Source organism: Hippocampus comes, unplaced genomic scaffold (genome assembly GCF_001891065.2).
Source record: "Hippocampus comes isolate QL1 unplaced genomic scaffold, H_comes_QL1_v1.1 scaffold85, whole genome shotgun sequence".
Lineage (NCBI taxonomy): Eukaryota > Metazoa > Chordata > Actinopteri > Syngnathiformes > Syngnathidae > Hippocampus > Hippocampus comes.
This window is the reverse complement of record NW_017805540.1, coordinates 4,303,010-4,330,706: the sequence shown is the minus strand read 5'-3', so window position 1 is coordinate 4,330,706 and position 27,697 is coordinate 4,303,010. Positions and strand designations below refer to the sequence as shown.

At 42.8% G+C, this 27,697-nt stretch overlaps 1 protein-coding gene across 1 annotated transcript; it reads right to left on the bottom strand.

Moving 5' to 3' along the window:
- Positions 1–103: 103 nt before the first annotated feature.
- wnt9a (wingless-type MMTV integration site family, member 9A) lies at positions 104–27,675 on the bottom strand. The gene is made up of 4 exons (XM_019879193.1): positions 27,477–27,675; positions 9,226–9,485; positions 7,571–7,833; positions 104–5,072 (listed from the first exon to the last, which is right to left on the bottom strand). Exons 1-4 carry the CDS (start codon positions 27,662–27,664, stop codon positions 4,569–4,571), a joined length of 1,215 nt encoding a protein of 404 aa, XP_019734752.1. The 5' UTR covers positions 27,665–27,675; the 3' UTR covers positions 104–4,568.
- Positions 27,676–27,697: the final 22 nt, after the last annotated feature.

Genomic DNA, 27,697 nt, shown 5'->3' with positions numbered 1-27,697 from the left:
ATATAAAGGCTTTTCACGAAAATAGTAGATTATACAAACAGATCGAATCCAATGGAGATAATGCGGCGGTGGTGCACATGAATACACATTTGTTAGGATTTTGTTAGTGCTTTGAAAAACAGAAGTTTGCATATGAATACATGCTTTTTGAAAACCAACCAAAAAAAAAATACAAAATACAGGATACAAAATCAGTTTAGTCATATTTACACTAAACACATGCTCATATATATTTAAAAAATAATTTATTTATTTATTTTTACAAAATAGATTTTTTTTTTTTTTTTTTACATGTTTGCTCACTAAACAGTGCAGAGTTTTGGATTTTGAGAATGATGGTCATCTTGCTGCATTATTCTCCTTATATGCAATCTATAAGCAAAGCCAAAAGAATGCACTCAGTGGGCATTTGGTATTCCTGTTTGTCTTCAACGGGTTCACCTGCCAAGAGAAGTTGGTGTTTTCTCGGTGGAGGGGGGCTGAGCACATACCAAAAGTGTGCTGTGGCAAGGAGGCATTTGCGCTGCATGGTTATTATGGTTTGCATGTAGCGTGCAAACTTCTCCGTGTCTTTTATTTGCTTATCGAAATGCTTCAAATTCTCGACCACGGCGTCACGGTGCAGTATCTATGATTAGAATCAATACAGTGGTACCCTGTAGCTCCAATGCCCCAAACCGACATTTGGACGAAACATATGAAGTTCACACAATCAACGTCAAGCAGCTCACGAGACCTCATTTCATCCAGCATCAAAGGATTTATAAGTTTCGGTTTGCACTTCACATTTTTTGTTGTGAGCTAGGACTCTCCAGCGGTACTCACCAATTTGGGGGTAAACAAAGGACTTTAGAGTTTGTGCGTCCAAAATGTCTAAGCCTCATGTACTTAGGCTAAATACCAATGTCATTTTGGTAGGTTTCTACTTTCTGTTTTTGTTTCCAAGCTAGTACTACAGCTTGTATTGTCCAACTTTTTGTGAAAACAGAACTTTGATTTGGCTCTTGTGTGACGGGTGACATGCATTTGAATCCATATTACAGTAGTTACCCCCTGGATGTATTTTTTGTTTTGTTTTTTTCTGAGCTAGCTGACCTCTAGGTACAGTATGTTACCATTATATTTCGGTAAGTTTCGACTTCCTGTTATTATTTTAGGAGCTCGAACTCTCAAACTGGCATGGGCCATTTTTTTTAATGAACAAAGAACTTAAGTTTTGATTTAATGTTATCCAAGTGTCGAAGCGTTATGTGATTAGCTACCAATTTAAGTTTGTTCGGTTTTCTACTCGTGGTTTTTGTATCCAAACGAGGACTCAGTCTCTGTCAGCCAACTTTTTATGACTTGTGTCGAGCATTAGAGCATGTTTGTGCTGTGCTTTTTTTTTTTTTTGTCTGGGTTAGCACTCTGGGTTAGCTATGATTACATTTGGTTGGTATTTTTGACATGATGTTTTTGTCTACTGTGCAGGACTGACAGCTGCAACCTTTCTCAGCCGCAGCAAACAACTTTGGTTTCGATTTTGTATGGAAAAAAAAAGTATTTCAGTGCCATGTGGTTAGTTACCAATTTTATTTTGTTAGGTTTCTACTTCCTGTTGTTCGTCCCGAGGCAGAACTTTTTGCAGGTATTGATCCACTTCACCCAAAGAAGGGACATTGATTTGAATTATTCTGTATCTTGAACTTGAGTTCATCAGTTTCTGCCCTTCCTGATTTTAACTTGGTTCCAACTTCCAAAAAAATTGGTCCCGCATGTACAGGTTCATTTTATCATCTCATATCGCTAGAGTAACAAGGCGGGAAGAGGTGGAAATACTTTGGGGATATGAGTCAACGCTCATCGATCTCCTCATTGAATGGAGACGTCTACTGAAGATGACATCTTGTCAATGCTGCACGTAGCGTCTGCGTGGCTGAATTACAACTATCACCACAAATATTCGCTTTATGCTTGTTTGCATTTTTCAAGTGGGATTAAACAACTGTTACTCAAATCAACTTTGCAGATCTACGCACAGTGTCAGTAGTCTCCCAAGCCCTCGATCAAAACCGCCAGTGCAGAGAACATATTGTGCTGTTGATGTCTAGGCCGGATGTGTGTGGATGAGCGTTCATACTGCGCATCGCATACATATTCGATTTATATCCATAATTTAAAGAGTCCCAAGTCGGATTTGAAAAAATGTGAATTGTACTGCTCACACTGAAATCAGATATGTGTCACATGTAGGCAAAAAACTTAAATAAATCGACGTTCCGCTGCAGTGTGAATGTAGCCTTAGATTCAGATCTCATGTGAGTGGTGAGGTGCATTTGAATCCGTCTATTTGCGCTGTCGGACAAGTATGGTTGTAGACTGCTTCATTAGCTTCTCATGCTAGCCATCATGGCGGGCTGCCACGTGCTTGTCACTCGTAAACAAACGGTGGGATACTAAGGGTTACATTTTAAACATTTTACATTTTACATTTGACAATAAAGTTGTACTTGACTTGACTTGACATTGGACAAGGAGCAGTGAGTAAAGATGTGGATTGCTATGTTTACTTCTCATGCTAGCTGCTTGTCATGTGTGATCGAAAAGTGGAGTGTTATTCATGTGTATGTTTATGTTTTAAACTTTGCCCATGTGACATTTGACAAGGAGCAAGTAAATATATCCAGTAGAATGCTACATTGTGTGCTCTCATTTGAGTCGGGAGTGTTTACTGAGAGTTTTAATGTTTCTAACATTTTGGTATTTGACCTGTTAACTGTACGACCGTTAATAATCTTTATATGACTTCAAACATTGCCTCCCGTTTTTGTTGTAGAAAACTGCAGGGTACCACTATAGCTCGTTTCTTGCAATAGTTGAACATGTGCCTTTTAACCACAGGAAAAGAAACCTATTTACATTTTATATATATATATATATATATATATATATATATATATATATATATATATATATGCTGCATCCATAAATATAGATTTAAAATATATTTATATATACCTTAAAGGGCTTTTGAGGCTTCAGTGTGGGAATGAGCGCTATCATACAAAGCTGGGTCCCCCCCTCACTCAGTAGTCACAAACAAGGTATACACAAGTTCCTACAATATATACTGTATATTTGATCAATGATTACCAGAACCTAATTGCAGACGATACAGAAGTCTTTATCGTCATGGTCTACAATCAGGGGATCAGATGACTGGGTTGATTATGCGAATGAGGAAGATGGCTCAACGATATTAATATGCTGGCTACGTCCGTCCAGTTATCTAGTAAGGCCACTGTCGTCATGATGGATGGTTGCCCCAAACAATCGTAGTGGTCTGACTTATTCCCTGAACATTGTTCGGATGAAGGCAGAGGGACGTACTGTATTTGTATTCCTCATTTGCATCTGCCCGTCAGTCACGATATTGGGTACACCTGTGCCGATCCCACCCAGGGAACAGAAAAGAGAATGTTACCCCCAAACTGTTCCCACGTAGAATTGTCCAAAACATTTCGCCCAACCACAATTCCCACTGTGTATTTATTTAACATTATTTATTGCTGCAGTTGGTGCTGTAGAACGGCACTGCGTCACACTCCCGTTTCTAATATCGTGTAGTGAAATAAGGTAAAGCGGGGTGTTCTGTGTGTATACATCAACACACAACAAGTTCATAATCATAATCAATAATCTTATTGAGACGTCCTTTGCCTGCAGATAAGGGGAGGAAAAATGACCCTTCATACAAACCGCACGTAAGGGTCATCACTCAGGAAACGTCTGATAATTGGGCCTTTTCTCACTTTGATAGGAAGGGATGAGATGCTCCAATTCAGCCCAATGATTGAAGCATGACACAACCGCCACGATGGTAATCATTGTGAGAGTCATTATCTTTGGAAAGCCACAATTGTGGATACAGCTCCTTAATTGGGTCTTTCGTGTCGCGCAGGTGTTTCGAAGAAAGTGTCCAGTTATGATGACATTGCAACTTACAGCTGCAATTGATCTTTTACATTATTAAAAAAAAAAAAAGTTTGGATTTGTTTTCCCCGCCACATGAAGGAAACATTCATACTTAAAGTTTCCAAAAGGCGGGAACGTTCGCACAAACAGCAAAGCGTCTGTGCAGTTAGTGGTTTGTTTTACCATAAAATTAGATTAGTGGCTTGTATAATGGCTGAACTATATATATATATATATATATATATATTATATACATAAACCCTTTTATAAAGTTATTTACATGCATATGCAAACACACGATGTGTGCGCGCGTAGATATGTGCGTGTAGAGTAAAATTCTTACACCCTGTCTGTGTTTTTGTTGGAAGTCGTTGATGCATCCCCGTCAGCGGATACAAACACACATGCGTCGTCCTTCTTCTTTCGTCAGTCTCTTGACTATGCTTGCACGTGAAACGGCTTGTTGAGTAAGAAGGGTCTGGTCAAGGCTTGAGATGTTCACCCAGTTGTCTGAGAAAAATGATGTCTTTGAATTAAAAAAAAAAAAAAAAAAAAAAAAAAAGAAAGAAAATCCCTCAAAGTGCTTATCAGTGTCACCACTCCTGTGATGGCGTTCAGCCCTTACAGGTGTACACTTCCTCCCTCTGCGTGCACTGCTTGCATTCCACATAGCAGCACCAGCGCACTTGGCACTGGCAAGGGCGCGTCACCTCCCGGCTCTGCGTGTTGTGGCCCCGCCCGCAGCAGATTGCGTCACAGTTCTTGTCCTTGTAGCACTTGCGGGCGGCCGTTCCCGACGAGTACTTGCTGGGCCTGCAGAAGCTGGGCGAGTCCTCGATGTGCAGCAGGTTCATGGTGCGGGGGATCTGCTCGTTGAGCTGCAGGAGCGGAGGCGCCTGCTGCTGCAGCTGCGGTTGGCTCCGGCCCGAGGGGGAGATGTCGCCCTCCCCCGTAGCCTCGTTGGTGGAGCTGCCCACCTTAACCGAGGTCTCGTAGCGTTGCTTGAGCTGCTTGCCGACCTCGTGGAAGGGCTTCAGCTGTCTCCAACAGGTCCGGATGGTGCAGGAGCCGGAGACGCCGTGGCACTTGCAGGTAGTCTCCACACCAGCCTTGATGACCTGCACACCAGAAATAATGCAGTTATATCTTGCGCAATGTATCTGTCTGCCAAAGAAATCCTCGTTGTATTACAGAAATCTGTGCTTTATCACGATCGTTTTACAATTTGGTTGAAAGTGCTTTTATTGTCTTCACGGACACTTGCTTGTTGCCCACACTTCTGGGTTCTGCCCGTGGTCATCACAGTAATGAAAGCCATGCTCGCCATTAGGCCCAGCAGTATATGGGCACGGGTATAGTCACTAACTTGCATCAGACAGGGTTGGCCTTTAAAACAGGCTGATTAGAGCGGAACAAGACGTAAGGGTTGTAAAACCATGTAGTTTGGGTATTATGAGTTTGATTTGATTTAAATAAGACTGCCTGGCCCTCTCACCCTCAGCTCAGCTGTGATTGGTTCCAGGTTACTGAACAGGATAAGCACTAAAGAAAATTAAAAGGAGTCTGTCATGAGTGGGTCAACGGGTGTGGTTTAGGAAGATGAAAGTGCCTCTTTTTTGGTACAAGTCTTTGGGTTCATACACGTGGTATTTTAATCAAAGTCAGTGCCTATTATTAAGATGACAAACACTTTTAAAGCCAAGGTACGAGCCGACCTTGAACGTTGTAATCAGTCCATCACCGTGACAAAAAAACGTTCTCTTCTATAGAAGCGAAATGGTCACAAACTAAACAAAAAAAGTGCAGCCTTCCCATCCTCGCGCCCCGGCCAAAAAAGTCAGACCGCAAGCCGTCAAAAGCAATCAGCGTCTGCGAATCAATGACAATAACACATTGTCTCAGACCAGGGGATTTTGGATCGCACCTCACTTTCTGCTCTGTGACTGCGAAAGAGATCAGGAAGTGGACATTTATCACGGCAACAGGTCGAGAAAATGCGATAGGTCAGCTTTTTGGGGAGGGGGGGGCCCGCACATTCCACGACAGTCCTCTTGCGAATTGATCCTAAAACTTGGCAAAAAAAAAAAAAAAAATGGTTGTAAATGTTTAATCGCAGATCGAATCTCCCCCTGGGATAACATTTGGAGAGGTGAGCTACAAAGGAAGGCCTCAAATGGGACGTCTGGGCCACCTGTTTTGCGGCACAGTCTAGCTCTTTTTCAGGCTAATTTGCAGAAAGTAACACATTCCACTCACTTAGTTTGCTTTGGCTTCGTTGAGTCCAACTGTCCTTGTATTTTACAATCCAAACTGACAACTTTTTTTTCCATCTCAGCAGCGTATTTGTACACGGTACATCTGATAAGAAAAACACTGACAAACGAGCACTTTGAAAGAGTGAGCACATTTACGATGGAAATGTTTTGAATCGGAGTACCGGTAGTTACGGTTCGGGTGCCAAAACGACTTTGATATTTGTCAGATTGTCATTGGTTTGCCTTTTGGCTCAGGTTGCTTCAAAAACATGCTCGTTGGCTTCATTCAAGACTTCAAAGTTTTCCATTGGTGTGAATGTTTTTGATTTTTTTGTTGACCTGTCCGGAGTGTGCACCACCCCTTGCTCAGTTAGATGCAGCTGGATTCAATCTGACCTACGACCTTGCTGAGCACACGTTTATACAGTAACCATTGGTGACTTTTATACTTTTGAGTGGACCCTATGCCGGACAAGGACTTTGAATGTGGATCTGGGACTGATGTGGCACATTTGTTTGCGCTGTTTGACAAGGAGCACTGAGTGAAAATGAAGATTGTTACGATAGCTTCTCAGCCAGAGGTTTGAATCGGACTCTAAAGTCACGAACGCCGGTCGACCAGTCATCTGGAAGATACACGGAGATAGTAGGGCTGTGCATCCCTCCCACAAGAGACAATTCCAATGTATCTCACACCACCCTATGTATCTCGATACATAGGGTGCGATGCGCCTCAAGGTCGGTTCGTTGCAAACTGAAACAATTCGCTTGGATTCAGTGGGATCACCATTCGGGAAATTCTAGCATGGCTCATTTCAAGAGGGTGTGATGCAATAACTTTCTTGTCATTTTACAATATGAATGCTGCAAGAATTTGACTCGGCTTGATGTGTGTCGCGTGACCAATGGTGCTCACATTGAACATCTTTGAACATTCCATGTAAAAATTGAGATTACAAGCTTTCTGATTTTACCAGATGAGTTTTTATATCCTTAATAGTTTCCGAGATATTCAATGTCAAAATGTGCCCAAGACTTTTGGAACACCCTGTATAATACAAGTACAGAGTTTTACTGTAAAATATTCTGCCTGTTTTATGATGATGATTTAAAAACACCCCAGCCACGTCGGAGTACAATAATGATTTCGCTTTTAATGATTTTTTTTTCTTTAATCATATCAACGAATAAATCACAGTCGCCGAGCGGGAAACTGTTGACCCTCATAGGGGTGTGTCTGCATTTAGAATGCTCAAACAAGACTGATTAGATCGAGATGGGTCCAAACGATTACAGCAATGTTGGGATATTTTGCACTCCACAACCCACTTTGGTCATCAAATGTCAATACAAACACTCACCTTCAGGCCCACGTTGGTGTTGTGCATGTCCACGTGTGCGCGTAAGTCTTTGTTGGAGCGCTTGCCCAGGAAATCTTTGACAAACTTGTTGGCGTATTTCAGGTTGTCGCCGCAGCCTCCCCACTGCCATGCCTTGCGGTTCTCCAGGTCGGGCGCCTCGTCACACGTGCAGCGTTCCATGCGGCCCGCGCTGCACGCTTTGGCCATGGCGTGCGTCAAACCCGCCGAAGAAATGGCATACAGGAAGGCGGTCTCCTTGAATCCTGGGGAAAGCAATTGTCTGAAGAATTTTAAACTTTTTTTTTTTTTTTTTTATGAATGCAAGCCCCCAGTTTCTTTTGTTCAACAAAAAAAAATTCCCATGGTTATTGCGAATCACACTATTCAATAACTAACATGGAAAATATGCTAAATCAATCGAAGAGAATAACAATTGGATCTTTGAAAAAAAGTTGTTTTTAATTCAAATTTGCCTTGCAACATAACTGCTAATTTAACACAAGTCATTTCAATTGTTGCGGCACAACTCTACGCAGGAAATGTGGTGGTTTAATTTAATGACAGACTGTTCCCATGTCTTAATAGGTGCTGCTGTTTTGGCTAGCAACCATGTTTAAATTGGCTTGGCAGTAAAATTTTAATAGAGAAAAAAAAAGAAATGGTCATCTTACTACGTGTTTTTAATCCTCATGGGAGAAGCAAGGCATTTTGATTGAGGCACTTTTTTTGATGCACAAGAGTATGGCATGTATAAGCTGGACTGCTACTGTTTGAGAAAAAAACAGTATTTTGACGCAAATATATTTTCACATTTCACATTTTTGATCAACTCATTAAAATGTATTCAAGAAATGCAGTATTTATAATGAATATGAGACAATTGATATAAATAGGATAATTATATCTATAAGTGTGTATGTGTGTGTGTGTATATATATATATGTGTGTGTGTGTGTGTGTGTGTGTGTGTCTGTGTGTGTGTGTATATATATACAAACCGAAAATGTGATGTTTGTTTTACTTACTTTTTTTATTTTTTCCTTTTATAACTTTTGCTTGCCTTTTGTCAATCTGTTATTGTATGTTCAATAAAAATGTTCAATCAATCAAATAAAATCAATCACATCTAAAAATATGCACATTTTCAAGATAAATATTGTTCAAAATTTCTCTAACCCAATCCTTTGCCGATTTTGATACACTCAAGAGAGCGCAAATCACATATTTGGTTGTTGCGTAACATTTCCAAAAAACACTCTTAAATTCAGCCTTATTTAAATCTATCCTGGGCTACATAGTGGACCACTGGATCGCATATCTGCCTCACAGTTCAGAGGTTCTGAGTTTGAATCTTGGCTCCGCCCCTCCTTTATGTTTGCATGTTCTCCCTGTGCTTGCATGTGTTTTTCTCTGTGCTCCGGCTTCCACCCACAATTGAAAAACATCCATGTTAGGTTCATTGAAGATTCTGCGTTGTCCGTCCGTGTGAATGTCAGCGTCTGTCTCAATGTGCCCTCCGATTGGCTGGTGACCAGTCCAGAGTATACCCTGCCTCCCGCCCAAAAGTCACCTGGGATGAGCCTGCAGGTCATCCGTGACCCTCATGAGGACAAACGCTATAGAAAATGCATGGATTGAAAGATTCTGTCCCATACCTCTCTTGAGCATGTTGGCTCTGTGACGCCCCTCTAAGGTGCAATTCCACCTCTCGAAGCGGAACTGATACTGGCATTCTTGGGCGCTCATGGTGATGGCCTCTCGCAAGGTCTCAGCCACGCCTGGGTCACGTCTGCACATCCTGCGTTGCTTCTTTTCCAGTTTGAGCCGGTCGCACAGCTTGTAGTGGGCCCGGCCCACGCTCTCCTCCGGTAGAGAGTTCAATGGCAGGATAGACAGCGGCTCATTACCTGTCAGCCTAAAACACACAAAAATAGGCAAGTGAGCAGGAATGTAACCTGTCAATGCTGTTTTTGTCTGAAGAAAACTGGTGAGGTATCAATCGGTTAGGTACGCGTACATACCAGGAACACTTCAGAACGCTCTCATGCTCTCTGATGCCTTTTAAAATTCCAAGTTCCCTTCCAAGTTCCAGTTATAAATCGCTCAGACAACGCAAATCACTGGAGGCTCAATATAAAAGTTTATAACAGAAATAAAAGGAGAACTATCCAGCAGATGCTGCAATGTCCATCAGCAGAATTGCTTGGTTTCCTTTTTTTTTCTGGACGCGCTTCACATATTCCCGGGCACTTGTTGCTAGGCAGATTATCTGGAATAGAAGGGGCTGATGCGAAGCTCGTGTTTAATTAATCTCTTGCGCTAGGAGTTGTCGAGGTTGTTTATTGAGTTAACTGCAGATGGAAGAGAGGGTTGGTGAATGTAAGGCAGACTAGGCGGAACAAAGTAGTTGTAGAACTCCCCGGAACAAGAACAAATATGGACATTAGTCTCGTCTTCAAGTCATTTTTAATACACTCATTTACATCATGCAGATAGACTACACACTTGAATTTATTTTATAGTGACAGCTGCTGTTTGGGTTAGCATCTAAGTTGAGATGGGCTCATGATTAATCTACAGTGGTACTTCTACTTATGAACGTCTCCTCATATGAAATTTTCAAGTTACAAAACGTCTCAACAGGAAAATATTTCCTCTTGTTACGAAAAAAGTTTCAAGATACAAAAGGTAAAAATACAGTGTGGTCTGCTGATCGCAGCTCCGAGTTTCCTGAATGCAACTTATAGCTGCTCTGCCATTGGCTATTACCGATCATCCTGGCACCCCATCAGCTAAGAGGGACTTCTATCGTATGTGTCTATGTGTGTAGATGCATAGATATGTGTCCATGCAGCGTCCTCTGCATTCGCCCCTTGGGCCATGAGGTGTTCCGATAGTTTTACGTAAATGTTAGTCACCCATAAAAAGTGTTCTATGCTAATGTTTGCATTGGACATTTTCGAAGGATTGTTAAAAGCCGACAAAAGCAAACATACTTGGATCAGTTCTTTACAAAATGCCAGGCAAAAACCACTTCTGAGAGAGAACATGAACTAAAGAGGTCAAAAAACAATGAAGATGCAGTTAAAAGTTAAATGACCATCATTTTTATTCTTCACTCTATTCTTTGTTTTTTACATTATGCACAACTCTCATTTATTATGCAATAATCTAATTTGTAACATGTATTTGTTACATATTTTGATGCATGTTTATGCAGTAGGAAACATTTATGTCTGAATTTTGGGAGGCTTGGAACCAATTAGGGCAATTACATGGAAAATGCGTCTCTACTTATAACATTTTCTTGTGAAGAAATTTCGGAAGTAGAGGTACCACTGTATTTCAAGTCCGTGTATAAACAATAGCAAATTACAAAGGAGTCAGTTTGAGCTGTCTAAAGTGGATGAAGCACCAAAGGATTTTTGAAGATGCACACAACATTACGGATATTTCAGAGTCCCCAGGAAAATTCTTCCTCGCTGGAGACACATGTAACGTGGGATCATTTTGAATGCTGTGAGGGGAACTCACTTTAATTCCCCTGAGTGATTGCTGATGTTCAGTACTGCTGTTTTGGTGAGCAAAGGGGTGCATGTGGGTTCGGTAGAGCAATCGTGTCTACGCATTGAGTTAACTGCCCTTAATACCAGTTTATTTCATGAGGAGTGATACATGGGCTTCTATATGAGGGAGACATTAAAATTTGAATCTCATTTGACCCCCTACTTGTGTTTGTTTGTTACATTGTTCATTGGCCAGTGTGACCTCCTTTATGTTGAATCATCTAAAAATCAATTCATATTCTATCTACTATGTCTTGGATTTTATTAAAGATTTTTTTAAAAGCCAATGAATGGTGTGGGATGCGGGAAAGGAAACAAGGAAAGCGCTCTGCATTAAATATAAACAACGGCTCTGTTGTCGTCCAAATACTTCTGGACCCTACCAAGAAGAAAAGTAATTGAGCAATGATGGACAGGCTTTCAAAACAACAACAAGCGAGCAATGCGATGGTGAGCACAAGTTAATATGCAATGATATGATGGGGGTGGGGGGGGGTCATTCACAGCTGTGTTGTACAGATTTAAACAGGGCCATACCACAGGATTTACACTCTCATTATAGAATCCCCGTACAAATACAGAGAATTCACGGTACTCGGGATCTTTCGCGCTGCAGCTGCACACAGAACATGTGGCGCACTCGCACTCCTCTCCTCAGTTTATTTAAGGGAAGCGTATACAAAAACAAACAAGCGGGGCCCCACCGCAGAGCTGGCAGGCCCCCGAAGACCAGCGTTCTGAGGTCGCGGGAGCGCAGCGCCGCTTGCGTAAACACGCACGCGAGGGGACACGACAGTCGGCCTGTGACCATTTCGGTCACGGCGACTGACAGCATTGGCAGCCAAGCCGCTCATTATGTCTAATCTCTGGCAACCTTTGCACCCTTCGAGTGAAACCAAAGAATAAATGGATTTGCAGAGAGTCACAAAGGCACACGTGTTGGGACTAAGTGCCACCGCGGGAGGTTTTACGCTTCATTTACGCTGCATTGAATCAAATGGCACACTACAGTAAGTCTTATGGTGTCTTTAACCTTGCTGATTGATCAATGACAACGAATGCAGACCAAAGTCTACCTGATCATAGCTGCATGGTTACAGCGCAACATCTGTGGTGACAAACAATACATTCCGGTACAGTATCTTTCTATTTCTAAACAATTTCCCTTTGTGGAGTTTTGAGCTAACGGATTTAACCATCCAGTTTACACGGTAGCAGAAGAACGCCTGTTCAAGAAGACACATCATACTTTTTATATTTCTGGACAAATAGTCACTGTAACTGTGACTTGATTACTTTGTTAACGTGGGGTAGTGATAGACTTCGGTACATTCCGACTTCAAGTTACGTCGCCGTCGTAGGAACGGAATTCTGTCATAAACGAAAAACACATCTTGAGGCCCGATAGGAAGATACTGTGGAGAGAGAGAGAGAGCTAGAGAGAGAAAATACAACCAAGGAAAAACAACAAAGTAGTGCAATGACGACAACAGATTTGTCAGAGGTGAGCCTCACATTATACGCAAGATCAACTTCTTGGGTTGACTCTCACCCAAATTATTTTGTCAAATTCTGAAAGTGTCAACTAATGTTGGAAGCTGGCAATTGGATGACAGTTCCGCCTGTGGAATCAATGATGAGCCATTCCGATCAGTAAGCTTGACAAGCGGTCTCCTAATGAACTCTGGTCAGGAAACGCCTTCAGTATACTTGCCTTTCTTCGAACACTGACGTGTCCAAACTGTTGCTGTGGCCCCGAGCTTCCACCTGTACCACCATTCACAACACGATCCTCATGCTCTCCATAGACGCGTACGTCAAGTTAAGCGAAGCGCCACACCAGCAAACAAGCAGGCAGGCCAGAGACTTGACCACATTATTGCTAAATACCAAGCGAAAGCAACCCACCGATCCACTTGCGATGTCATTACCGCCCTTCAGACGAGACTATCAGCGCTCGGGCGAAAGTCGCCAGGGTTCTTGAACAAGACATTTGTTTTATTAAGTCAAATAACCAAGTGAAGTGTTTCCCCCAGAGTCCTCACTTTCATTCCAACGGACTTAATGGCTTCCATGTGCTACGCGATATTGTCTTAAGGGTTGCGTGTGCGCCGCATGCCTGAGAACGCGAGCGGTCCAATCGAAAGCGGACGAGGCATCGGGGATCGGCTTTCGGACTGGGTCAAACGGTTTCCTTTTTACAATGCCTGTTTGCCTTGCTGTAACGTGTCTGACAGCTACGGATTTTGAAATGGAAACTTGGCAAGCTGCGTCTTGACACCGGCTGCTCTCTCTCCCGGCATACTTACAGAAGAAACACATGTATGATGGTAGCCGGCGCTCAAATGAGCAGCAACGCTGAAAAAAAAAAAAAGAGGTCTTCCTCAGACGACACTTCTTTGGCTTGGCGCGCACATATATAAACTTCGGAAGTTCGGAAATTGGCGTTTGGATGCCATATTGATCCCTGAGGAATTTCTGGAAATATCTGGAAATCGACATGATTTTTGAGTGCACGAATCAGCACGAAGTAAGAAACAAGACTTATTGTCAAACTTATCGATGATTCTTTTGTGAAACAGTCAAGGGACTCATTAGAGGACAAGTTGACGCCACCTGCTCATGTTGGTCACACACCGCTGTGGAACAACCTCTCACTCTGCTCCATTCTTAGCGTCAAAGTGTAAAAAGAACCATACACAGCTACAACAACAATGACAGATGCTCATGCAGGTGAGCAGCCTGGTCTCACACACAGCTGTGGAACGGCTTTCACTCTGTCCCATTCTTTGAACTCTTTGCGCGCCGTTGACGTGAAATGTCGTCAACGGGAATTCTAATGAGGGGCGTGGTCGACGTCAGTTGCCGTTTTTTTTTAAGGGGCGAAGAAAAGTCTTGGCCAACCATGGTTTGAGCATTTACCCAGGAACATTAAAAAAAAAAACATTAAAAATAGCTAGGCAATGGCAATATTGGATCTCTTTTAGTTGCGATCACAATGTGTCACAAAATTGTCTAAGCTCCTAAAACAAACAAACAAACAAACAAAAAAATTCAGACCCTGAGAAATGTATGAGACAAGCACCTTGTGATTCATCAACACATTTGACATGTTAAATCTATGACAAGAGTGTCATAAAAGAGAGACACGATGATGGAGAGGATTTACATATACGTCAAAGGTGAAATTTTTGCAACAAGTTCTCATGCTGGTCAGACACTGCTGCAGGATAACATTCCACCAAGAGAAATCAAATAAATCCAAAAGTCTTGAAATTACTGACAAAACGTTTTCTTTGAACATAGAAATAATCTAACAAGCACAAATGTCCAAACCTCTTGGTCAAAAAGCCCAGAAACCACCACCTGGTGGCCAACAGTATTCGTTTATTGCCAAGAAGCATTCTTACAACCAAACACAAATTTCCCAATTTTTTAGGCCACAAAAACCTGGCCTCATCTGTTCATTCTAATCACACACTGCTGCGGGACGGCATTCCACGGAGAAACAGACTCTGCAAAGCGATACAAAAAGCTTTTTTTTTTTTTTAAACATCCTAGCAGTAATCTATCATATGCAATTTGTCCAATTTTTAATCTACACCACAATTAGCATTCCCGTCATGAGGATAAACAGAATAGAATAGGAACACGCAGCCACGTGTCACGTCTGACAGCTATATTCACCTCAAAACACACACAAGGGGCCCTCTTATCAAAGACGCGCTCATGTGATTCGAGCCAAGTGGCGTCCGCTCCCTGCGAAGATCTTCAGGACACCTCGCCGTGTTTTCACATCCCGGAGCGTTTTTCCTCAGGTGTTTTTGTTTGAGGTGTTGGCCCAGCAACAGAAGTTACACACGGAATATAACACCGATGTATAAAAAAAGGGAAAAAAAAGAAAAAGAAAAAAGTTGGTGAAGCTTTGTTTTTCCATTCACACACTTGCCTCGACAGACTCCTTGTGCACCTCCTCCCCAGTCTATCACTCGCTAGTTTGTTTAGTTCTTTCTCTCCGCATGTCAGCACCTCCCATCGGCCATGACGTTGGCTCTCCATACATTTTCCATTTCCATCCCTCATTGACCTTGACCATCATCACTCCCTTTCTGGAAGTCACCCTCGGCTGGTACTTCGAGTCGAGGTTCCGCACAATTTATTGTGCTTTATTTATTATTGCATCAAATCAGTGTCTTGTAGGTGGGCAGAGAGATAGATAATCTATTCATTCATGTATCAGGTTTTAATAAAAAGATTAATGACAATAAATGGCAGCCCAGTGGTGCAGTGGTGAGTGTGTCGACCACAAAGTGCAGAGGTACCGGATTCGATTCCAGCGCCGGCCTTCCTGTGTGGCGTTTGCATGTTCTCCCCGTGCCTGCGTGGGTTTTCTCCGGGTACTCCGGTTTCCTCGCACATTCCAAATAGATGCATGGCAGGTTAATAGAACACTCTAAATTGTTCCTAGGTGTGAGTGTGAGCATGGATGGTTGTTTGTTGATGTGTGCCCTGCGATAGGCTGGCAACCGGTTCAGGGTGTCCCCCGCCTACTGCCCGAAGACAACTGAGATCGGCTCCAGCACACCCCACAAACCTTGTGAGCATCAGCGGATCAAAAAATGGATGGATGGATAATAAATGAATGGTAAAATTCGTATTGCACTAGCTTTTATAGGTCAAATTTAAAGACAGAAAAACAAAACAACAGTATCTCAAAGACTTGATGTGCGTGAAAAAGGTAAAGACATCTTTAAAATCTGAGTCAACAGTTATTTGCTGTTGACCAGTGTTATCTGTTGATACAGGCACATATCGTCAATTATCCGTCAATTGATCTTTCTTGATAGATCTAGAGCAACACATTATCCATCCATCCATCTCGGATAAATAAATAAAATAAATACAAAACAGAACAGTCGGATTAAAAACGGAATTTTTAAATTCTCATGAGAATAAAAGACAAAATAACAATGAATATTTCTAAATAAATCATAGTTGATCCAACATTAACTAAAAATATTATTTAGCCACAAGTATTGAATAAATATATTGAATATGAATTTTGCGTTTACTGATTATTTGTGGGGAAATGACAATGAAATAAAATGTGTATTGTTTCACTTGAAATATTATCGATATCCACTTCTAATATTTTGAAATTTTATGTAATAATTATTTGGGAGGGTGGTTAACATGCTAGCCTTGCGGTGCAGAGGTGCAGGGTTCAATTCCCGCTCTGGTCTTCCTGTGTGGAGCTCGCATGTTCTCCCCACGCCTGCGTGGGTTTTCTCCGGGTGCTCCAGTTTCCTCCTATGTTTCAAAATCATGCATGGCAGGCTGATTGAACACTCTAAATAGTCCCGAGGTGTGGGTGTGAGGGTGGATGGTTATTAATCTCTGTGTGCCCTTTGATTGGCTGGCAACCGGTTCAGGGTGTCCCCGGCTACTGCCCGAAGACGGCTGGGATAGGCTCCAGTACCCCCTGCGACTCTTTTGAGGATAAGTGGATCAGAAAATGGATGGATGGATGAATTATTTGGGAGGGAAATTACAAAAACCATTTTTTAAAAAGTTTTTTATTGGTTCAGTTGTACTGGAGAAAGTGGGAAAACTATAAAGCTGAATGTGCTTACATTTGCATATATAAAGACACTAAATAGTACTTACTACCTTCAATCAGCAGCTAGTCAGTCACCAGGTGATTGTACCTTGCCAAAGAAAACTACAATAAAAACACAAAAGCTCCAACTCCTCCATCAACGCCGGTTGGTTCCGTCAAGCGCCCTCCTCCTCCTTGTCTTCGTCCTTCTCTCCCTCCGACCACCCACTTCCCCCTCGCAGCTCTCCCTTTTATTCCCACTGGTCAATTACTCCAAACAAATGTCAATCATTCCGCCCAGCTGTCGGCTCCACACGAAGCCTCCTCCAGACAAAACCGTCAGTGCGAAAACAACGACAGACGTCCACATGTGTCCCGAAGCACTTATGCTTGTGCCTGTTGAAATTGCGCGGACCTCGAGAAGACTCGCTGCTGCTGCTGCTGCTGCTGCTGCCTTCTTTTGGGTGGCACACAAATCATGGAAATGTTGGATGAACTTCAGACCACCCTGCCCACCCAAGTGCCATCTGGTGTGCGGCAGCACGAGCCATGCCAGAAATTGTAGGAATATGGTGGCGGACAATGCTTTTAAACTCTTTCTAGCAAAAGCAGAGATCCTGACATTGTGCTACACGTGGTCCAGGGCTTCCAATTCTGTTGGACTGTTTGGCTTAAAATGTTCAGCAAAGGCTGCTGGATGTAAACAAGTGGTGCACTCTGATGCATATGCACCCTCAGCAATGCGGGCACAACCGAATCCAGTGGAATCTTTAGCAATGAACGACCTTTTTTAAGAACTTATCAAGTTACGCACATTTTTGCAGAAAATCTGCCTCTAGTTGCATTCAGCAGCAGAGACTTGGGCCGCATCATGAGTTACTTTGTAACTGACCGTGTTGTAGCATCCTAAATAAGCGATTGAAGATCATTTCGGGATGGCGCTGTGTTGATTTTGGTAGCAACTGTGTCTTGTCAAGTGAGTTGTCATACCACCACGCAACTTCAAAATTAAAGCCAATATCAAGCTGTAGTCATTGTATTACTTGGTCAGCTTTTTTTTTTTAAGTTAGCCTTTGCATTGGCGACATGTTGGGTTAAAAAAAATCCTCGATCAGTTTTGTCTCTTTGAGGTATTGAATTATTGAAGGAGTCGTATGAATATTACAAAGTCCATCCATCCCTTTTCTGATCCGCTTTTCCTCACAATTGTCTTGGGGCGTGCTGGAGCCCATCCCAGCCGTCTTTGGGCAGGAGGCGGTTGACACCCTGAACTGGTTGCCGCCAATCGCAGGGCACACATCGACAAACAACCATCCATGCTCACACTCACACCTAGGAACAATTTAGAGTGTTCTATTAACCTGCCATGCATCTATTTGGAATGTGTGAGGAAACCGGAGTACCCGGAGAAAACCCACATAGGCACGGGGAGAACATGCAAACACCCCACAGGAGCCGCAATCAAACAGTATCACAAAATGCAAGAGAGAAATAGAACAAGAGAGGATACTGTGGGCTCATCTGAAGGCCTGGTCTGCTGTAAAAGCATCCTGGTACACTAGAGGCTAAAATTGGGAATTGGCAGTACACCTTACCGCTGTGCACTAGACCACTTAAAGCACTGGATTTACAAACGTTTCCAGTTACAAGGAACAAACCGAAAGTTCCCATCCAAGTTTGGCCCCTGTCTGAATCCCCTGAGAGTGCAGTAGCAAGACCGCTTACCAGTATGTGTCACGATGAGTTGAGTCATGATCAGGACAATGTGTGAGACAAAGTGGAAGTCGGCTATCTCGTATGACTTAACAGGATGTGACCCAGCGTTATGTCATCTGCTGTCCTCGCTGGTCTTCTCAGGCCTCGTCAGACTACTAAACTGTCATTTAAATGGAACAATTCTCACACCCAAGCCTTCACTGGCAAATGAATTTTTTGTATTTTTTTGTTGAAGTCAGAGCAGAGGCTGGTTGTTTAATCCAGAGCTGTGGTAGTTTGGGAATGGGAGTGTGTGGCATAGTAAGAGGTTTAAGTACTGTGTGCTTGGAAGGTCAGCGGCTCTGTTATGCTCACTGTGTGACTGGCACAGATTGGGCGAGCGGCGGCGTCCCGCGTGACTCAAGAACACCCCCACCCCCAACCTCCTAACACCACCACCCCGTCCGAGTGCTCCAGCCCACGCCATGGCACAGGGCAGGCCTGTACCAGCGCACCAACGCACCTCACACTCGTCAGGCGTGCAAGCATACCGCAGCGCTGACACCAGCCGGGCCCAGAAGCAAGAATCCCGGACGTTGCCGGTTTTGCAAATGCGACGCGATTCAGAACGCCGTGTTCCCGTTTTCTAAGGCAAGACTACAAGAATTGCAAACAAAACAGCAGCTGTTTGAATCAGTCACTCCTCAGTGGATGAAAGAGGAGAGTATTCTGCCAGCCAGCTCCCCTCGACAAAAAAAAATCAGCTTTCAACAACTATTGTTGCTGTCCGAAGAAGGTAATATCAGAAGATCGTGAAATTGGCTATGTGAGGTCAAGCTATGGCATTCAGTATTATTCAGCTCAGTATAACACTGGCATGGAAACAGGAATTCAGAACATTCAGAGAAACTCTCGCAACTCTGGCTTGCCTTTATTTTGAGGTTTTTTGCAACTCCAGTATCCACTCCAGTATCCTCATACTGTACATAAGCGAGTCAGATACGCTAAAATGTTTATAGCAGGGAGGTTGAAAAACAAACAAAAAAAATGATTGAATTGGAAAATCATTTTTGAAGTAAGATGCTAAGGCATCACGTCGAACCAAATCGAAAAGTTCCACTTTAAAATACATCGTAATATGTATCGAGATAGGTATCAGATCGTCTTTTATTGGAGAGAGAGAGCAACATTTACAGTCCTGACAAGTTCATTCATATGTATGTAAAATGACAACAACAAAGTCAGTGCATTGTAGCTTCTCAAACTGCTCCCATTGATTTGAACCGAATCGAGTCATTCCCCTTTAAAATCGAAACGTCCTTAAATCATATCGAATCGCCTTTCTTTGGAGGCAGGGTTTTAAAGACAGTGTTAAAGGACATTAGGTTTTATTTTCAGAAACAATATCCACTGCGTGCTCATGAAAATCCATGATCATGCCCATCAAATCTTTAACATAAGGTATAAGGAATACCGCCTGTGGCTTTTACACAGCAGCGTGATATTGCTGGGACTACTTGTGAGGCGGTGACAATTGCTTTCAACAGAAAAGAATGAGACAAGTGCTTGCTGGTATAGAGAGTACCCTTACACACAGGCGTCCACTTTGCCCTTCCATTCATTGCAAAACAGCGAAGCAGAAAACACTTTTGCAGGCAGTTATAAGGGCGACTGAGTTTACATCCTAATATGAGCAGTTGCTAAATTCTCTATGAGCCGTATGATTGAGTGGCAACCACCCCAGAGTGTACTCTGTTGCTCGTCCAAAGTCAACTGTGACAAGCTTCAGCTCACCCATGAACCTTATGAGAACAAGCGCTATAGAAAATGGATGCGAATTTGAATTCAATCCAGACTGATCGTAGGGCCCTAGAGGTTCTACTGTCCAAAAAAGAATATTCCAGATCTAAAACCTTAATTTGGGGTACAGGATATGGGTCAGCACGCCTGAAAGAAGCCCACAAATAGGAAAAACACAAGCAAACAACAGCCAAAACGATGGCCTACTTGGCCTGCAAATCGCATCAAACATTATCCCAATGAGAGTTTGACATCAACGGGAATTTCCTCATGTCCTGTGACGCTGCACGGGCGCAACATGCAGTCAACAGCTGGAGCTGCCTTTTTTAACTCCTTGCCTATGACGCTCAACTTTCTCTGATGTGACACATCCAAACACATTTTCAAGACCTCCTCAGCAAAGTCATATTCCAAAATATTCAGCACAGCCATTTATTGCCTTTTCATCACCCACATTAAAAAAAACTACGGTGCGCACCAACTTTTTTCCTGACTTAATCTATCTTTCACATTCTTTGATTCATGCCTCATAAGCTAAAGTGGAGGCTAAATTACTTTTACGCATGTGCTGGCAACCTCTTCCCGCATATGGGTTCCTGCATCTACTTGTGTTACTCAAAAGCAGGGGTGTCCGACCCAGGGGCCAAATAGTTGAGAGTAAGAAAAAAAAAAAATCTTGTAAATATTCCTGAGTTTTGCTGCAATTCAAAATTTGAATCAATAGGGAATGACATCACAATGTCGCAGATGCAACAACCAATAAAAAAAATGCATGTGAGCATTCACAAAACTTAATGTTTCCAGATATAAGCGTACACGAGAGCCAGCCAGCCAAGGTGACGCGGCAAACATGCCATATATATATATCCCGTCAAACCTTGTTTCAACATACCCCGTTTAAGTTTTCACGACGATAATGTTCACATTTCAAAGTCCCGATTTCAAGTCATTCCTTTTCCATTTGCCGATTTGCTTACAACGAACACCTTTATAACGTAAACTTCATTATAACGACCAGAGTTTTCCCACAAAATGGTGAAAAGGCCTTCGTTACAACGATCCGTGGGAAGCTAACTGCCATCGGGTCCTTGCTTATGAGCAAAATGTACAATGCGGGAGTGCTTTCCGTTGCTTAGCAACGCTACTGATTGACTCAGTTTATTGTTGTACTTCCTGCTGTACCTCACGGAGGCACGGCGCGTTCCTGAGGACATGGTCTGAAAATGTGTCTGGGAAACGGAAGGTAATCTCACTGTCTGTAAAGGCTGAAATTGTCTCTCACTTTTGAAAGGGAGTCTGCGGCACTGGCAGTGGCATCAGGCAGGTAACAAGTGTGTGTGTGTGTGTGTGTGTGTGTGTGTGTGTGTGTGTGTGTGTGTGTGTGTGTGTGTGTGTGTGTGTGTGTGCGTGTGCGTGTATATATATATTCAGTATATATACACACAGGCGATTTGGAAAATGAATGAATGAATGAATGAATACACACACACACACACACACACACACACACACACACACACACACACACACACACACACACACACACACACACACAGTGTACCTGGAATGCTGGAATGCTTTTTAGGTACTTTGTCTTTTAACATTGTTTATCGTAACTTGACTTCTTGGCTTGGATTGCTTTAAAATGGGTGATGAAAAGCAAAGTGGCTCACCCATTTGGTAGCATCCACTACCATAAGTAGTAGGCCACGACACTGAGATAATGTCCAAAGCGTAATGTGAATCCAGTTTTATCAATGAAGACGTAAAAAGCCGTTCACTGTTAAAGCTCTCCCGTCTGTTTGATGTCAACACAAAAGTGCTGAGAGAATCCTATCTACTGGGTAAAGCGATGCCCCTTGAGGTGGGGCTCAAACCACAGGATATCCTATGAAGTTGGGAAATCCCTCCCTATCAACCGTGCTCCCCGCCTTTGCCACACGTCAGGCCTAATCAACTTTTAAGGTCCCGGTAATGAGACGCCACTCGCCAACCACTGTCTGCCCGGCAACACCGCTGCTCCTAATGAGCCGTAATCATCCAGGAGCTCCCTGTGAAACCACTGCAAGGCAGAAGAAGGAGGGGACAGCCCGCCTCGGGAAATGTTTACATGTAGCCTAGTAAATGACAACATGAAACATGGCAGTGACTTTTAAACACTGCTGGTACTGATTCGGAGCAGTGAGGAAAACACTCCAGAATCACCTCCTGACCCATTTGTTAGCCATTATTTTTGGATGAAACTGGATAAGGAAAGTAAAAGTAAAAACAAGTGATGACAAAATGTTTTTCAAACTTGTAAGCAATAATTAGGTGTCAACCCCACCAGTTTTTAAATGCACTCTAGTTGGCTCCAATTAACCTTGATTTTATGTTAACTTTTAGAATAGAATTACAGGAAAGGGTATAAACCAAGCCACATTAAACACATCAGTCAGAACAAGACACGTTGCTAACAAACTTCAAAAATTGAGGAAAATTGAGGAGATTTCATACTGAATAACAAAAATATCTCTCTATTCAAAATAAAATCAAGCTATCTTTCTCAAAATCAATCAGTCTCGTTGGCAAGAACTATCAAGCAGAAAGACAACAGCTTCAACAATGTTAAGACTGTGGAGCATTATGCCGCCGCATCCAGCGTTAAGCTAACATTAACATGGGCGTTTATTATTGGCTGCTTATGTAATGATGATATGGTGATAATGAATTGGCTACCCCGCAACTAGCAGTGGTTTGAGTCAGACATACGGTATCTGCTTCACACGCTTGAAACCCTTCTTGACCAGATACCAGAAATAGTATCTGCTTTACCTGCGAAAAAAAAATGGCAGTAGCTCGTAGCGCCATTTTTAAGTGGCAACAGTCACAAGCTGAAGGCATCCACTTTTGAGTGTTCACGTTATATGCAAGCACAACTCATCTGTATTGGAACTATGAATTTGAGTAAGTATCATTTGAAATGTTTTGCAAAACACTGCTCAGTACTCTGAGGAACATTGTGAGCATTGACACTTGAAAAGGTCGCTAATATTTGTTAACTGTGGGCTTGCGAACACTTTTGAGGGCTTTTTGTGATTGGGACCTAGAAAAGATAAACTTGAGTCACTGCGACGCACTCACACTAACCGAGCAGGTACACCGCTGTACTTGCCATAGCCCACTTAAGTAAGTGATCCAGAGTTCGTATGGCTGAGAGTGTATTGTAATTTTGCCAAGCTCGTATATCAACAAAACTATTTTCAATACTTTGAGGCCAGGTTTTTTCCTACTGTTGCTTTACCTGGCTCCCCCTTGAGGTGTTTTAATATGTGGTCCACTGAAACCAGTTTTTCCTTCATCCATTTCATGTGGCACTTGTCCACATTAGGGTTGCATTTGAGCTCATGGAGCTTATCCCAGCTGACTGAGGGTGCACCTTGGAATGATCACCAGCCACTTATAGGGGACACATAGTAGATTTCGACTCAAATTTACACCTACGGACAATTGGTAAAAGTGAAATTAACATGCATGGTTTTTTTTTGGAATGTGGCAGCAAGCCGGAGATAACCAACGCAAGCACATTGAGAAAAAAAAAAACATCTAGCTAACCATTAGTTCACCACACTGCCCCAGGGTTTTCTTGAATGTACTCTCCAACCCCGGAAATTGTATCATTGATCAACTTCTGGCCTCAATACTCATATTTAACTTGATTTACACCAGTTTTACATACGTTTGTAGAGTTAAGCAGTGTCAGTCTACTCCAAAGCATAAAGGTAATCCAATAGCAAATATGAGAGACCTGTGTTTTGTTTATGCCGGATACTGTGGCTCTCTTGTGATTGGTGATTTCAGCTTGGGCGGATTTTTTTTTTTCCTACGTGTCTCACATGAACTAAATAAAAACAAACCATTGCCTCCTTGCAATCTAGCGCAGTTTACGAGACCACGGAATGAAAAAAAAACCCTTTCTGGACTTTTAAACCAATACCAGACGTCTTTAAGGCTCCATCACGTCCTTCGGAGAGATGAAGCCCCTGCAGACTTTTTCCGATTACAAATGATAACGGATTTAGGTGGAGAGGCAGCACCTGCCACAACAGGCGTAAGGGGAAGAAAAACGAGCGCTCACATTCTTGTGGCAAAGGATGACAATTTAAGCGGGCGCCCGACTACGCCAGGAATCCCTCCCCACCCTCAGCCGCGCAGACCGTGGCCGGGAGACGATTGTGTTTATGTTTCACTTACGCTCCACCGCACTCTGGAAATTGGGTATGCAACGTTGACCCTCTATTTTGAGTAAATCAGTACCCGGGAGGCCCCCATGTGGAGGAATATTTATTCCAGCAGGTTGGTGTTGTTTGTCATGGACTGAGCCGGTATGACACTGGTGTTGAATTTCTGGGCAGTCGGTCACTTTTTTGGGGTCTGAGTCACCTGCGCGAGCTCTTTCTACAGCGTCATGGTCCTGAGCTTCGGGGCTCAATCATTCACCCAAACGCATTCCTATTTGACCCAGCGCTCATTCCCCCGCAGACGCACAGCCGACCCGCAGAGGCAATTGAAAACAAATGCTAACAGAGCGACTAAATATACATGAGCATTAGGGCAATTAGAGGCGATGCGAGTGCCAGTGCTCACTGGCTTGCCAAGCTCCACTTTCCAGCAGACGAGGAAGACGGGAATCTGGGCTACCACGTGTCCTCTGTGTGGCTGCGGGATTACAGACGGTGACGCACTGGGGGGTTGGGGTCGGGGGGTAGGAATAGGGGAGCGCAATTTCAGGTGCTATGCTGCTTGAATCCTGAAGTCGTGAAGTCTGCAGTTGGTGATGTGTCCGAGCGACGCAGCGGAGTGTATGAGCTGCTGACTCCTAGAGGGCTTTAGTTGTCTTGGAAGCAAACAGCCAGCAGCAACGCGCATTCGCCGGCGGGAGGACAAATGTTAAGGTACAAACACCAGCCATATGCACACTTGCCAGCAAAGTCCAGCCATCCGGATCGAGCCCGCTGTTTGGCATACACTTGCCGGCGAGATGACGTGAGGATACCAAGACTCTCCAGCTGCAAAGCTCAAGCTCCGCCCTCATTCATCATAGGAAATTCAGACTCACCGGTGGCCAAACAGTATATGTGGCGGAGTATACAGTTGCTTACTCAAAGGGCCGCTCAAACTAGCTAATTTCTGCAAGATAACAAATAGGGTGAACAAAGTGTACCGGTACTTTAATACTTGACCTTTGGGGTATTTTGACAAGTGTATCATATAATTGTTATTAAGACATTGGTAAGTGTTTTCAATTGTGAGAAAAAAAATGCTCAATATGTCGCCTCATAAAGCACATCAGTAGATGGCAAACGCCCGAATCAACAGGTCTAACTAGCCCCTTGGAAAATGGAATTTTGGGTTGCAGCCCTGAAGGTGCTGATTTTCAAATGGTGACTTTTATGACTTGGAATATACATCGAACTTTTTACCCAAGGGGAAAGTAACAATGGACACTTAGAGCTTCGTCCTATTCCTATACACTAATGTAGATCAGGGGTGGGGAATCTTTTCAAGTCCACCATGGGACATATTACGTTTATAAAACAATATGATCAGTCAATATAATGTAGATTCAATTTAATGGGTTCTTTTTCTAGCAGATCTATGATTTTTTTTTTTCTTTCAGAGCCTCACAACGGGCCAGATAAATTGCTCTTGTGGACCGTAGTTTGCCTACCCAGGTGTAGCTTGGAGCCAGATTTTTTTTTTTACCCATTTCTGATCACACCAAACCAGAGCTGCTTGTATATGGTTCTGAAACCATTAGGATGCGGCTCATAGTTCAATCGAAATGTCTCTTTGACTTATGTAAGGTTTTAAATGTTATTTTTACATTGAAGTAAAATATCAATTCTCAATATAATTTAAGTGACAACCGTTTCTGTACAATCTTCACTGCCTATTATTGGTCTCCATCATTACTGTGTACCTCCACCAAGACCAAAAAGGTAATAGTTGTATTCCAGAGTTATAAAAGTCAATGGTAGAATCACAGTCTATCCAGTGACAAGTCATTGCACTCTTTAAGGTACAGCAATCTACATTTTTGACAGCTTTAGGTTCACGCAAGTGCTAAATCAGAGGTCATGGTGGGTCACAGTCCTTACAGCCTACTTTCCACGTGCTCGGACACGCACCTTTGCCCTCCACTCTCATGAAACATTGACATGAATGTTCCCTAAGTGTTATTTTTCATTCATATGAGCGATGGCTGAGAAAGAAAAAAAGTTCCTGCTGCCTGAGGTGTGTGATGTTTATGCTGGATTGGCGGGAGGTGTGGCGGGGTGGGGGGCTTTCTCTCTTTTTTTTTTTTATGCAAGCCCAACAGCAGACATTTGGGCCACCACCAGTCCAGTGCAGTCAGTCAGATGGCTTTATTGTTACCAGCTGTTGCTTTTGAGGCGGGTATAAAGCTATGGACACTCACCTTTTGGATTCAACTGTGGATACACTCTGTTTTGTTTTTACGAGCAAAAATCATCCCACCCACCACTCAAACATACTTAGATGACTTTTCACAAACTCTGTCCAATGAATGATACCGTGTTGTCATACTCACTGTGCAACACTCACAACAGCGGTGTTGAAAAATTAATACGATCATAGCAGTAGTGATTTAATTATTGCTGTAAAGCAGTATTTGAGGGCATTATTACTACCATTTCAGTAATATTAAATGCATCGCGATCACAGTTATAATGTGCATTTTAACCTTGCGATGACAAGACTCTGTCTCTTCTTTTAACTTTTTGCGACAAATTAACCAATTCACTCATGTCGGCATGCATTACTCCTGGTGCTGCGACTTGGGTTTCCATTTAAAGCTATTCCTGGGTATGTATTCAGTCGGAGGTTATTTATATTTGTTAAATCGATTTTTTATTCATTTAGGGCCAGACGAGCTGAAGACAGACAGAATGAAAGTTGAGGAAGTTTTTTTTATTAATGTAAAATATATATTTTAGCATAGAAACCAAACAATTTATCAATAACAAATATTTGAAGGCTTTTTTGTCTTTTTAAAATTCTGTCGGTGTGTAAGTTGGGTTTTGTTTTGGTGAAACTAAGGCACGCTTACCAATTCAGTGACAGTTACATTGCCATTACTTTCAAATGGCAGTGGCAAGCCAAATGTAATAATTCAAAATCTTGCCCTGCATTGATGCCACTCCAACTAATTAACAACAGTCAAGGTGACAACAGCTTCACTCACCCGAAATAGGCTGTGCTGGGCGGTGGCAAGTAGAAGACAAGGACTACCAGTGTGAACGATAACCATCCCAGGAGTAGGTGTCCATCCAGCATTTTGCTGCGGCGCCAGGGTAGATCATTTCGTTTCTCCTGAGTAGCTGTGTGAAGCTCTGAGCTGGACACGGCACACTTCTTATACGAAGAGCACATGAAGTGCTCCTCCCATCCAGCCAGGACAGGAGA